The sequence below is a fragment of the Nyctereutes procyonoides genome, unplaced genomic scaffold (genome assembly GCF_905146905.1).
Source record: "Nyctereutes procyonoides isolate TBG_1078 unplaced genomic scaffold, NYPRO_anot_genome, whole genome shotgun sequence".
Classification (NCBI taxonomy): Eukaryota; Metazoa; Chordata; class Mammalia; order Carnivora; family Canidae; genus Nyctereutes; species Nyctereutes procyonoides.
In genome coordinates this window covers 22,505,658-22,520,933 of record NW_026575036.1, presented here as the reverse complement: position 1 = coordinate 22,520,933, position 15,276 = coordinate 22,505,658, and the positions used below count along the sequence as shown (strand labels likewise).

At 34.1% G+C, this 15,276-nt stretch overlaps 1 protein-coding gene across 2 annotated transcripts in view; it reads left to right on the top strand.

Moving 5' to 3' along the window:
- NELL2 (neural EGFL like 2) overlaps positions 1–6,310 on the top strand; it is a 324,517-nt gene extending 318,207 nt beyond the window's left edge. For both annotated transcript variants that reach the window (XM_055318667.1, XM_055318666.1), the window contains one exon: positions 5,612–6,310. In XM_055318667.1, coding sequence (XP_055174642.1) covers positions 5,612–5,662 — 51 coding nt within the window. In that variant the 3' untranslated portion in view covers positions 5,663–6,310. The remainder of the gene's footprint in view (positions 1–5,611) is intronic.
- Positions 6,311–15,276: the final 8,966 nt, after the last annotated feature.

Genomic DNA, 15,276 nt, shown 5'->3' with positions numbered 1-15,276 from the left:
CGGATGTACTGGAACTGTAACGCTTATGAATTGTTAGTGACATTGAAAAATACCTGTCAACAGCCACATATATACCTTTTTGCCTACTCTCTGTCCCAACTCAAACATCTTTTGTCCCATTAATCCCAGGTCTAAGAATATAATCTAAAGAAATACTCTAAAATATGGAAGGTGCTATATATGCGTTACAATATTCACCTCAATATTATTTGTCATATAAAATCAAGGAAGAAACCAAGATGCCCCAAAATAGAAAAATAGTTAAATAAGTCCTAGTAACTCTTTATGATGCAATATGCTATATTATATTATAATTGTATAATATAATTATATGACTATTTTATCCAGACATTGAAAAAATGACTTAAAATAAAAACTAAGCTAAAAATATAATTACATATACATTTTAATTGCAAGGTTGAAAATAATAGCATGAAATGAATTCTGTGAAGACATATTAAAATATTGATGGTAGTGGGATTCTTAAATATATATTTATATATACATATATTTAGAATCTATATTATTTATAAGCAGATTAATATGTTAATTATACAGTAAATTATAATATATATTAATTATATAATAAATGATAATATAAATGAATAAAAACTAAATATATTGAATATAAATAGCATTAAAATGTATTACACATATATAAATATATTAACTGGAAATTAAAAGCTAACTGTCTTCCAGTCTTTATTTGAGTTTAGCACAAAAATACTCACAATGAGTTTTTTTAAACTTTTTTAAAACATAGGATAGACATAGCCATAAATAACATGGTGTTAAGGAAACACTCTGTACTATATAAAAATAACTCACTTTTATAATTCATTATAATAGTAGATTGTTACTATTCCTAATAATCAGACTAGGTTTCAGTGGATCACCTTTTATTTTAGTTTTTATCAAGGTAATATTAACTATTGAGAATTTCATAGTTATATATATAATTTGATGAGTCTTACAAATCAAAATATAAAATATTTCCAACACGCAAGTACCTTTTTTCCCCTTCTAGACATACCAACTTCCCATAGCAAACTTCAGTTTGATTTCATTGTACTAGATTTATTTTGCCTTTTAAAAACTTCATATAAATGCAGTTACTAACAATGTACTACCTCTTTTATGTCTTCTGATAAATTAACGGTTTTATCATCATGTAATGCTCTTCTTTTCTCTAGTAAGTCTTCTAAACTTGAAGTCAGTTTTTTTCAGATATTCATCTTGTTTTGATCTATCTACTTTCAATTTATCTGTGGTATTATATTTAAACTGCATTTTTTATAGATAATGTATACTTAATTCTTATTTGTTATACAGTATGACAATCTCTGTCCTTTAATTGAAGTGTTTAATCTGCTTATATTTAATATAATTTTTGGCATTGGTGGCTATAGGGCTACCATTTTGCTATTTGTTTTATATTTGTCCTATCTAATTTTCATATTCCTATTCCTCCATTTCTTCTTTTCATTTACTATTTTTTATATTATTTAAATTAAACTGTTCTTTTGGATTCTTAACTATAATTTTTATATGATTATTTTCATTTCTAATCTAGAGATTACATTTTATAGCATTAATTTATTACAGTATAATAAGGTGTGATATTATACTACTTCACATAAATTAAGAACTTTAGCATAATAGAATTCTATCCCCCTTAGCCTTTGAGCTATAATAATTATATATTTTGTAACTATATAAACTGTAAACTCTAAAATTCCTTTTTATTATTTTTCCTTTAATTAGCCAAATATCTTTTAAGGAAGTTAAGGGAGAAAAAAATGCTATATTTCATATTTATCCACATATTTACCTTTTCTCGTGTTCATTACCTCTCATATATTTGAGTCTCCCTCTGGTCTCACTTCCCTTCAGCTTTAACTTCCTTTAGCATTTTCCATATTGTAGATACATTAGGAAAAGATCTTTCAACTTATATTTATCTATAAATATTTTTATTTTTGAAGGATATTTTTATTAAATATAGCATTCTGGACTCACAGATTTGTCCCAGGACTTCAAGTGATATTCTATTGTTTTCATGTCTCCATCATTTCTGATGAGGATTCAGTTATCATTTGTATATTTGTTCCCCTGTATAAAATATGCCTTCTTCCCCCTCTGTTTCCTTTCACAATTCTCTATCTTTGATTCTTAGAAGTTTGACTGTGATACACTTAGATGTGATTTTTTGTGTGACTTTATTCTTTGGTGTTTGCTGGAATTTTTGAGTATCTAAGTTGGTGTGTTGTTTTGTTGTGTTTTTTTTTTTCTCAAGAAATTTGAGAAAATTTTGACCATGGTTTCTTCAAATATTTTCTCTGTCACAGTTTCTCCCTCCTATTTTTCTGGATTACTCATGTTTTATGGCTTAATACTATCCTGAAAGTCACTGAAGCTCTATTTTTATATCAGTCTTTTTTCCTCTTTGTTTTAAAGATTGGATAATTTCTATTTTTTGTTTTAAATTTGTTGCCTATTCCTTCTGCCATATCTAATCGGTTGTTAAACCTATCCAATGAATTTTTCATTTCAAATACTGCAATTTTCATTCCCAAATTTCCATTTAATTCTATTTAGTTTTATTTATCTGCTAAGATTTACCAATATTTTTTTCCTTTAAACATATATAAAATATATACTTTCCAGTCTTTGCTAATTATTCCATCTGGATTATTTTTGGGTCATTTCTCTTCACACTTTTTCTCTTGATTAGGTGTCACCTTTTCTTGTCTTTCTTCACAAATCCAATATTTTTTATGGTTTAGTGGATATTATAGATGATATGTGGCATAGATTCAGATTCTGTGTTCTGTTAGCTTCCTCTGAAGACTATGTTTGTTCTAGCAGTTTGCAAATTACTGGCCAATCACTTTGCACTTAAGAAAGCTACACTTAAAAAAGAAAGAAAGAAAGAAAGAAAGAAAGAAAGAAGAAAGAGAAGAAAGAAAGAAAGAAAGCAAGCTGCACTTTATACTGGTTAGGTGGGTCTATTCCAGATTTACCCCTAGTTCTGGGGTAAATGAGTCTCTTAATCTTGAGACACCGTTTTACCCCTGATCATGGCCTTTTTGGGCCTTCAATGAAAAACCTGAATTTTTTCATCAATCCTTCCTAACTTGGAAGGACACATATTTTAAACACTGCTACCCACAGTGAGCAGCTTTTGAAATCTCTGCCCAGATCTTTCAACCTTCAAGCTGTAACTCATTATCTCTTTAGTCTCTTCTGTAATTCAAAGACCAGGCAACAATTTAAGGGGAGTTTATATGCTGATTCACTCCCTTCTTTCTAGATATTTTCCTCTGAATTTACAACCACTCTGGCAGCCCTAAAAGTTGTCCTCTGACATCTGAGGCCTATCAGATTGTGTCTTTCTGCCTGAGTTATAGTTAGCCTAAACTGCATAGACTACAGAGCGTCCTCAGGGGGAAATGCCATGTGAAAATAAACCTCACACATTTCCCTTCTTTCACTGACTGAAACCTCTCCAGTATCTGCCTGCTTTTGGTCACTACCTATTGCTTTCAAATAGTTATTTTTCCTATTTTGTCCAGACCCTTTGTAGTTATCTGTGGGAAAGTTAGTTTTATATAAGCAACTGTGCCATTACTGAAACTGGAACTCTGATGGAAAATTCTGTTACTCATTCATGTATGAACTATTTTTCCCTAATTGAGGGGTTTCCAATGAAATATTTATAGAGCATTTTTCTTATTACAACAGAAAATATTGATATGGAATAAGAAAAACATTCCTTGAAGATTTTGAAAAATATAGTCTCTTCCTAAAACATACTGATGAGAACCATAATAATGATTTTTCTAGCCATGAGTTATAATGCTAGCTTCATATACTCAATGGAAGAAAGCTCCAGAAACTCCCTCACTTTCTGCTCAAAAGCTATATAAGTTGAGGAACTGATATTCTTAGGAACTGGTATATCTGTTACTTCATTGGGTCACTGGACTGGGAAAGATCATGTTATGGTTATGATTTGAAAACCTGCCTCTAAACATAATGACAAAGCTTTAAAATACCACTGGAGAACCAAGAGATGTTGAGACTTTCTCTTGCTATCAGAATAAGAACTCTGCTTAATAAAAATTAAGAATGGAAGAGTATTAAATTGATAATACTCTTCTTGGAAATGAATTAGTTTTTCCCTCCATTTCGTGTGCTTTAACAATGTTTGAAGTATCTAAATCTTTTATAGAACAGACACTTTTGATTTTACCATACTAAAGTATAATATATTTTTAAATCATCTAAAGTCATTTATTTCAGAGGAAATAACAAATGAGGATGGTTGGGGCTCCTGGGTGGCTCAGTGGGTTAAAGCACCTGCCTATGGCTCATGTCCTGATCCCAGAGTTCTGAGATGGAGCGCCATGTCCTGCTCCCTGCTCAGTGGGAAGTCCACTTCTCCCTCTCTCTCTTTTCTTCATGCAACTCCTGTGTGTGTGTGTGTGTGTGTGTGTGTTCTCTCTCAGATGACTAAATAAATTTTAAAAGAAAACACACAAATAGAGGGTGGTTTTTAGGGTCAGACTAACCTGAATTTTAATCCCTGCTGTGCCATTTATTAGCTGTGTGATTTTGCACATGATATTTAAGCTTTCTGATCTTCAGTTTCTGGATCTAGAAAATGTGAGTATTAATAATGACCCACTGGGAATGGTGTGAGGTTGAAATCACATAATTTATTTAAAATGCCTAGGAAAGTGTCTCACATAGAGTATACACTCAAGAAGTAAAAGGATATCATCATCTTATGATTGTAGTAACAATATTATCATCATTAGTTAGCTAGTACAAGGAATCAAGAGTAAGATATTAATTTTTTTCTTTTTTGTAATGTACTGTATTATTTTGATATTTCGTGCTAAAAACTAATTATGTATAATTGGCCCTTCCCTGCTATTTTTTTCCTAATTTATCTCTACACTATTTTCTTCACCAGCTCAAAATTCTCACCCAGACCTTTTTTCAGTTTCTTAACTAAACAAAACTTTTCACTTCAAAGCCTTTACTCATTCTGTTCCGTGTGCTTTTGGCTGACCTTTGCATGCTGCCTTGAGGTCTTGGTTTAAATATCACTTCTACAGAGAAGTCTACCTTGACCAAGTAGCCAGTCTTGTATTAATATCCTGACACCACCTGGTTTAGTTCTTTTCTAGCACTTTTTCACAATTTTTAAATGTATGTTTGCTTGGTGTTTATTAGTTTTCTCCCCTCCCCCTGTAACTCCTGCTCTATGAGAGTAGTGACCATGTCTGTTTATTCATCAATATACCTACGGCTCAATATACTCAACATATATTTTCGGAATGAATAATTGAGAGGACAAATGTGATCTAAGACGATGCCATGTGGTAAATTAAACCAGTCTATAATTTGCCACAAATAACTGGGCATAATTGGTTCTACAGTAGTAGAGACATGAGAAGTGAAGGGCTGTTGAACTTGAAGGGGTGCATAAAGAATAAGTAAGCCCCAGTTGGATTTATGTGTACCAATCAATAAGTGTGAGTATTTACTAATGGCTTAACAGCTTATACCATCCATTTCTTTCCTCTTTTTTCTTCCCTAGAATGGCCACATCTGTTGCTCAGTGGATCCACAGTGCCTTCAGGAACTGTGAAGTTAACTGTCTCACGGGAGATTTCTGTTTAAAGAATGTTCTTTCATTAAAAAGACCAAAAAAAAAAAAGAAAAGTTAAAACTTAAAGTGGATGATTTGTGGGCAGCAAAGTGCAGCTTTGTTAATAGCTGAGTGAACATTCAATTATGAAATTTGTGAAGCTTGAGAAAATCACTAAAGGAAAATTCTTGGGGCAAAACGAGACCAGAATTCTGCTTCTACTGTGTCTGACATCACCGTGGTAGAAGAATGGGTATGGAATACACACCATGACATCATGACCCCTGGATATAAAGCCTGAACCCATCAGAGCTTTGAAAGCCTCTAGCTTCACTGGTGCAGAAAATTTTTCTCTAGATCAGAATCTTCACGAATCAGTTAGGTTCCTCACTGCAAAAAAATAAAATGCAAGGCAGTGAATGAATTATATTTTCAGAAGCAAAGAAGCTATAACGTGTTATGTACAGTATACACTCTGAAAAGAAATCTGAAACAAGTTATTGTAATGATAAAAATAATGCACAGGCATGGTTACTTAATATTTTCTAACAGGAAAAGTCATCCCTATTTCCTTGTTTTACTGCACTTAATATTATTTGGTTGGATTTGTTCAGTATAAGCTCGTTCTTGTGCAAAATCAAATAAATATTTCTCTTACCTTATAACCTGTCCGAGTGTCTGTTTAAGTCTTCCATTTCCCATGGACTCTTCAACCTACAAATTGCTTCCTAGTTCTGCTGATGAAAAACTCCCACCATGCTATTTCCAAACTGAAAGATGATTTTCACTATAATATATTTCTAAGTGGGGAGTATGATGGATATCTTCATTCTGCTTCTCTAGATCCTCATCACTTTTTCAACCCTGTCTATATTCTGGGTGCTGATCTATATAGACCGTATTAGTGGGTTCCCTTGTCCTCTGATTTCTGGCTTGGTTTTACCAGTGGGGACCGCTGGCAAGATACCAGAAAGAGTTAAATTTTGGGTTTTTATTCTGCCGGCTCCCTTCCTACCAGAGCACTACCATGATTAGTGGTGTCACCTCACTGAAGGCTACATCTCCTGACACATCCCTCTGATTAGCTACCCTCTCCGGGTTCTGATAACTATTTCTATTTGCTTCTTCCAGCTTAGGGATAGTAACCACTCTGGCTGTTTTGTCCTCAGGAGGTACCTGCCCCATTTCTTGTTGATTTCCCGATTTCCCTATTTCCTGTCACGTCTTTATAAATGGTCCCTTTGTTAAACTCTCTTTAATTAGCCAGCTTGTGTGTGCCATCTGTTTCCTGCCAGGACTCTGACTGATATACATAAGGAAGGGAGTATGTGAAGGTTGGGAATGTCTTCAAGAATTGGTCCTTCACGTTTTGATATAAAAAAAATTAAAGAATCCCAATGTTAAAAGGGATTATGACATTACCTGTTAAATTTGTTGAAATACTAGAATCTCAGGAGGAAAAAAAATAGATTGATGCCCTAATAAGGGACATGTAATCCAATATTGCCCTATTTATATGTTTTGCATTAGTGTAAAAAGCAAATACAAAAGTTATCAAATTAAATTTTAGCTGCATAAGAGACTTTTTTCCTTAAAGAAAAAAAAATGGAAATGGACAGTATATGACTACCACAAACTACCGAAATGGTAAAGTGGCATTTCACTATCCCTGCACCATTGCTATGGAAACAATCTTACACTAGCTGAGCTAAAGGATAATTTATAAATGTCTTAATACTTTGGTATGTGTAATATTTATTGAATGTGTGAATTCAAGTACTCTCCATATTCCCTGGATTTATCATAAATTATTTTTTCTGCAGCCTTCTTATATTTAATTTAACATTTCAACAGAGCACAAGGGTTTTCTTTCCCTCTGTTATTATTTACTATGATAAATAGCAATTTAGTCTCCAAGAAGATATTAATTTGAAGTTATTTCCATGTGATTTTTTTCTCCTTATATATCTTTTGGATTTCATATTAAATCTTCCTGAAAAAATATATTTTATTTGCATTAATGAGGAGAGTAAGAAATAGTGTGTGCATGCGTGTGTGTGTGTGTGTGTGTGTGTGTGTATAGCTCTCCATCCATATACTCATATATATGTATCATTTAGATGTTTTATGGCTTTTAGAAGAAGAAGCAAGGCTGGAATCACATATTCCCAATTTGTTATAAACCTTTTTAGGGCTCTGAGGGTTTTGGTGTTTGCCGACCCCTGGTTTCTATAGACCATTAAATGAAAGAAGACTCTTATAACATTGAAAAGAGGGAAAAGGAGATCCCTGGGTGGCGCAGCGGTTTGGCGCCTGCCTTTGGCCCAGGGCGCGATCCTGGAGACCCGGGATCGAATCCCACGTCAGGCTCCTGGTGCATGGAGCCTGCTTCTCCCTCTGCCTGTGTCTCTGCCTCTCTCTCTCTCTCTGTATGACTATCGTAAATAAATTAAAAAAAAAATTAAAAAAAAAAGAGGGAAAAAATAAGATTATGTTCTTCCAAGGACTGTTAAAGCAATGAATGTGTTCAGATTGAATGTTTTCCCTTCAAGGTTTATACCATAAAAAATAGATCCGGAGAATTACTGTTTACCCTGACAAGCAGTAATCAATTCCTTCTTAAGAACTTCGTTCCTCAGAAAAGAGGTGGTTAATGCCCTATTTCTTACTCTGGAGATAATTGGCAAAATGCCATCACTGAATTATGTCGGCATTATGGGAAAATGAGGACTAAGAAGCATGGATTTAATTTGGGGGTACTTGGCTCTTTTAAGAGCAGCCCTTGGTGACAACCATTGTTTTTACATTTCCTTTATTTCCCCTTTTCTTTAAAGAAAAGCACAAGACTATTTAAATATGATTCTTTGGTAATTAATGTGTGGCAATCTGTATCATTTATCTCCCTTTTCAAAAGACTGCCATATTGCTTTTCCCCCTTGCCCTCTGTGCTGGTAAAGAGAGCCACTGGCTTGTTCACTTATACTGCAATATCGTGGAACTCTTTCATCCTCCCACTATAACTTGGTTATCTATAGCCAAAGTTGAAATACCCTATAATTGCCTTTAAAAAAATGAACGGTATATCAAAGCTCTAAAACAGCAATCGATACACTATCAGAGTAGCAGAAGTTATTCAGGTGAACAAAGCTGAGGTTACATGTACTGAATAAAAAATCAGCTTCAGTTCACTAAGCATTACCTCATCTATCAAAGCTCCATGTTGCTGACTAGTCTGGAGTTCCTCTGCAGGTCAGCAGATCCCGCAGACCTGTATGTGGCCGCAGTCCTGTTGACCTAGCACTTAAGCATTGATGAGACCAACGTTTTTTTAGAACAACACCTTTTGTCTTTATTTTTTTCAAATGTAGAGTGTTAGTGGTCCAAAAGTAAATTGATCTCAGAGAGATTCCTGCCAAAGGATACCTGAAGGCGATAAGTGAATGCTTGTGCTCTATACACACTTTATTCACTGAGGTACCTGGACATTCACCCTCAGCAGTCCCTTTGTTGCTGTGAAGTTGGCTCATTGTGTTCTTACTGACCTTTCATTATGGATGCACTATTCTCTGCCCTAGAATTCAATATCTTCCATAAAGGAATTGTCACCTCTTTGCAGAGTAATTGCCCTTACTTAATAGATCTGCAGGTAGAAAGGCAGGAGTGCCTTAAGCTATAGTGGTTCTGGATCTGTGATGAAATAAAGTGACAAAGAATAGAACCACTGGAGGAGTTTTGAATAAAATAATCTGAGTTGCGATTTGCTATATATGTACCTTGTATATGCCAGGAGGCCAGGACAATTTCCTCCAAACCTGTGGTCTTTGTACAAGGATTAAATCACTGTTTGTGGGGATTGTTTACATGGCAGGTTCCGAAGTTCTTTATTTTGAATGACAAATGGCATATGTTACTGTCCCACCAAAATACTGCATTTAAAACATGCTTTCCTGTTTATTGCTAGTGTTAAGTGCTTTAAAAAAAAATACTCTGGGGCAGCCCAGGTAGCTCAGCAGTTTAGCGCTGCCTTCAGCCCAGGGCCTGATCCTAGAGACCCTGGATGAGTCCCATGTCGGGCTCCCTGCATGGAGCCTGCTTCTCCCTTTGCCTGTGTTTCTGCTTCTCTCTCTCTCTCTCTCTCTCTCTCTCTCTCTCTCTCTGTATCTCTCATGAATAAATAAATAAAATCTTTAAAAAATACTCTGGAATAAGAGTGTGACTATATGTACAAGCAGAAATGATACCAAGTTATTTTTGAGTAATTTTCTTTCTCCTTTACAAATACACAGTATAAGTAGGTGAAAGGGAGGCGGGAAATATAATTCTCTAAAAAATATATAAAGAATCTAGGAATAAGTCTACCAAAAGAGACGCATGGCCTTATGGAGAAAATATAAAGCTATACTGAACAAATATTTTTGGAGTCCCCACCATATATCAGACACTGTTCTAGGCACAGTGTGAAGTCAGTGCACTGCAGAGAGGCAGCATCCAGAGCATGAATAAAGTATTTACAGAACACAAGTATTCATGGACATACTGCTTTCTTATGGGATTCACATTCTAGTGGTGAGGAAAGAAAATTAACAAATACATAGGTGCTGTGTTAGGTGAGGATAAGTGCTATGAAGAAATATTGAGCTGGATTGAGGTCATGATATGGACAGGAGTGATAGTTTAGTTAGGGTGTGCAGGAAGTCCTCTCCCTGGAAAGTGACATTAGAGCAAATACTTGAATAAAGTGAAGGACTGAGCCATCTGTGTTCCTGGAGAGAGAGAACTACAGACAGAACAGAGTATGAAGAGATCTGAGATGGGAGCATGCTTATATGTGTCTTGAGAGGAGCAACCATGCTGAGACTTACAGAAGATGAGATCAGAAGAGTGGCTGGCAACCAGATCACATAGATCCTATCCCAAGGTTAGAGATTTGTATTTTATTCTAGTGAGACAGGAGTCACTAGAGACTTTTGAGCATAGCTGTGATATAATTGGGCTAACAGTTAAAAAGATCACTTTTTCTCTTATGTAAGAATAGAGGAGTTGCAAGAAGGGTGAGATGTGGTGAGTATGGAAGCAGGAAATACATTCATGGCACAGAATTTTGGACAAGATGACAATGATTTGGACTAGGACGGTAATAAGGAGAAGAAATGATAACCAATGGAATTTAACATTTAAAGAAGCTCCAACTAAATGAAAAATGCATAGGAAGATTAAATATTTTTAAATGGTCAATTCTCCCCAGTACTAATAAGAAAAAAACATTTTTTTAATTGTTCTTTAAGGTGATCCTAAACTGTTACAGAAAAATGAACGGCCAAGAATATTTTTTGAAATGTGTATTTTAATATTTATTTATTAGAGAGAGAGGGAGCACATACATGAGCAGGGGATGGGGAAGGGCAGGGAGAGAGAGTGAAAAAATCTCAAGCAGACTTTCTGTCCAAAGCAGAGACTGCTGCAGGGCTCAATCCCATGACCCTGAGGTCATGAGCTGAGCCAAAATCAAGAGTCTGATTGATGCTCAACTGACAGAGCCACATAGACACCCCAAATGGCAAAGAATATTTTAAAGAATTAAATTTGAGAGCAGGAGAGAGTTGTTCTACAATATATCAAGATAGCATAAAGCTATAGAAATTAAGAGTATTACTATAGAAATAAAGAAGATAGATGACAGATGGATGTATCTGAGCATCAAGAGCTCAGAAAACATTCCAGACACAAATGGATACTTGATAATGTGACAGAGGTTACACTAAAGGGTGGGCCTGTGGAATATGGTTTTGGAAGAACCAAAATATATCCTTATTTCATGCAAATTAACTCCACATAGATTAAAAACCTAATATAAAAAAGCAACACAAACTTATGAAGAAACTTTAGGAAAAAGATTTTTGAGCTCAGAATATTTTAAAATAGACTCAAAAAGCATATATTATAAAATTATAGTTAAATTCTGCTATATGAAATCAATGAAAAGATAGGCCACAGTCTGGAAAAGGTATTGGCATTATATATAATCACAAAGGATTGGTAACCAGGGCGCGTGCACACCCACACCCACATACACACACACACACCCTCCTAAAAAGAAGACAAGTATCCAATAGAAAAATGAGCAAAAGACATACATAGGTATTTCACAAGAAATGAATCCCCAAAATGACTAATAAATATGAAAATTTTATTGGGGTCCCTAGTAGGTAGGTGTTTATATTTAAACCACAATGACAAAATTTAATAAAAAATTGAAAATGTTTAAAAGTAAGGATAGCACATGGGGCACCTGGGTGGCTGAGTCAGTTAAGTCACCAACTCTTGATTTCAGCTCAGGTCATGATCCCAGGGTCATGAGGTCAAGGGCACCACACTGGGTGTGGAGTCTGCTTAATTCTCTCTTCCTCTCCTTTTGCTTGTCCCCCTCCAGTCACGTGTATGCATGTGGTCTCTCTCTCTCTTTCTCTAAAAAAAAAAAAAAAAAAACAAGGTAGGATAACACCAGTTTAAAAAAAAAAAGATAACACCAGTTGTTGGTATGAATGTGAAACAACAGGAGCTCTTGCACACTAGTAGTGGTATCATGCATTATACACATCTCCAAACCAGAGGGCAGTTTCTCAATACCTGATGTTGAGAATGTACATCCCTCAGGACGGATCATGTGCTCTGAAGTAATGATCTAGAACTGCACTGTCCAATACAGTAGCCACTAGTCATTTGTGGCTATCTAAATTTAAATTAATTAAATTAAAATTTTGTTCCTCAGTTGTATGAGCACATTTCAAGGGCTCAATACCCACACTGTGACTAGTGGGTAGTCTACTAATTTGGACAGTGCAATGGTAGTTCTATCATTAAAGAAAGTTCTACTGGAACAGTACTAATCTATAAAAATTTTCATACACATATACAAGAAGACATGTAATAGATATTCATAGTAGCATTATTTGTAATAACAAAATTCTAGATACCACTCAAAAGTCAAAGTCAATCAGTAGTATCACTGATAAACAAAATGTGGTATGTTTATATTTTAGAATACTCCAGAACATGAAAATGAATAATAACTCCATATAGCAACTTGGATGAATCTTGGAAACAATGTTTAGAAAAAATCAAAATGCAGAAAATGCAGATGTAACACAGTATTTACATAAAATTTTAAAGTATGCAAAACTGTGTATTGTGTAAGAATATGTTTATGCAAGTATAAGTATTTAAAATTGCATGGGAATGATAAACGTCAAGTTAAGATAGTTGTTGTCTCTGAAAGGTAGAAGTGTCAGTTATACAGGGCACATAATTTGTGTTGGTAATATTTATCATTTTCTTCTGTATATTTCAGATATTTCAAATGTTGTCCATTGCTGACATTCAGGTAAATGAATCTACAGATTGATTAAATTAAATAGAATTTATATTTCTATACCCCAAACTAAGCCAGTTAATTTTTGACAGATACGTATGGAAGTCACAAGATTAGTAGAAGCTAGACTTTAGACAATTTTATGTGGTGTGCTCACTTTTGGCAGCACATATACTAAAAAATGACAATTATATGTATATGACAATTTTATGCCTAAAAGGTTTCTAATTCTAATGATTTATTTAAATAAATACAATACTACTCCTTTAAACACAAATAGTAAAAGAAAAAAAAACATCAGGAGAATCTCACCACCTTTGCTATTGTTTTGATTTTTTTTTTTAATTTTGTTTTGATTTTGTTTGTTCTTTGCTCGCATCCTACACATTTTACATTGTTGCTGTCATGGAACCTTTTTCATTTCTACCTTTGGCACAGCATTTTATTGTAAACAATTTTATTAAATGTGCATAAAACTTTAATGACTTGTAAATATTTCATTGATTTGTTGGAATGTAGTTTATTCCTTTCTAACTTTTTTATTATCATAGATGCTGCTACAATTCATACCATGTAAGTTGTCCTTAGACTATATTATCAAGAGTAGATTTAATGAAGCAAGTTATGAACAATTCTAATGATGTGGTTTGCTTGTTTTATTGTTGGTCTAAAGTCCGTACCAGTGAACAATGCCACTGGCCATGTAGAGAATTATTCTTAAAATAGCCTATAGTATATTACCAGTTTAATTGTAGTCCTCCACTATTTTTTATAGGTCTAAAATAGAACATTACTATTTTAATTTGAACTTTTTAAAATAACTGTAAGTTTAGGGACGCCTGGGTGGCTCAGCTGTTGAGCATCTGCCTTTAGCCCAGGGCGTGATCCTGGGATCCCGGGATCGAGTCCCACGTCAGGCTCCCTGCATGGAGCCTGCTTCTCTCTCTGCCTGTGTCTCTGCCTCTCTCTCTCTCTCTCTCTCTCTCTGTCTCTCATGAAAAAATAGAATCTTTAAAAAAAATAAAAATTAAAATAAAATAACTCTAAGTTTAAATTTATGAAGGTATAGTCATTTTCTCCTTATGATCTTTGTTCATATAACTCGTGCTTTGATATTTTTCTTATAAGTCAAAATTAATCATGTTTAATTTTTAAAAATCCTTTGACATTTTTGCCAATGTCTTCCTCAACATGTTATTTTTAGCTTATTTTAATTTTTATTAAAGAATTTTAATATGTATCATAGATGGTTACTTTTATACCCTCTTACATTTCTTCAAAGTCAGATTGTTATATTGCAATTGGCTCCTTGTACACACCCAGAAATGGGACACTCACTACCTCCAGAAACCAGGCATTCTGTTTTTGAAATACTCTGAGTTCTTTGGAACATCAGTTGAAATCTATTTTCCTTAAATTTCAAATTCATTTATGTCATGTTGGTCCTAGTTCTACGCATTGGGCCATACTGACAAGCTCCCCTTCAAATATCATTCTAGAATCCTCTACTTCCAGTATTAATTTCTCCAATTTAAACCAAACAACGTATTCAGGAGAAATTTCTTTAGCCAGAAACACACTTGTTTAAGAAACTGAAAACATAAGCTGGGACTTTTCACTGGAGTTCTCTATTTTATAAAGCAGAATAAAAATTTTCTCCCAATTCACCAAGTGATCTCTTCTGATATATTTGAAATTCATAAAAACTTTAAAATGCTAACTAAGAGAACATTTATATTCAAATTGCATTCTCCCAAATGTGTTTACAAAATCATCTCTCTAACAGCATATTCAATGCTGTGTAAAATCGGATTCTATTTGGTGGTATATTACTATTCCATAAAGAATCCAGTAGCATGTATTTTCCACTACAAATTGAATTTTTCTAGTAATTTGGGCTCTTCGTCCATAGTAAATACATTTCTCAGTGCAGGACTTCGTGCATCATCTCATCATTCTAAACGATATGCCAAAGGAAGATAACTTTTCTTTGCTATGAATAAAACAACTTGATTTTATTTTAGTGATTTGAATCATTTCCACTGCAAGGCCAAGCCAATAGAAACGGAGTTGTGTCACTTTGGTTGAATTTTCACTTGACATAGAACAGGACAACAGTAGCAAACCTCATTAAGTGACGATGAACAATAAAAACAGAGTTCTTGCAATTGACATGTTTAACCCATGTTTTCTGAACATTTGTTTTTATTCTGTTTGTGACATACATTAACCAATCCAGAGTTTT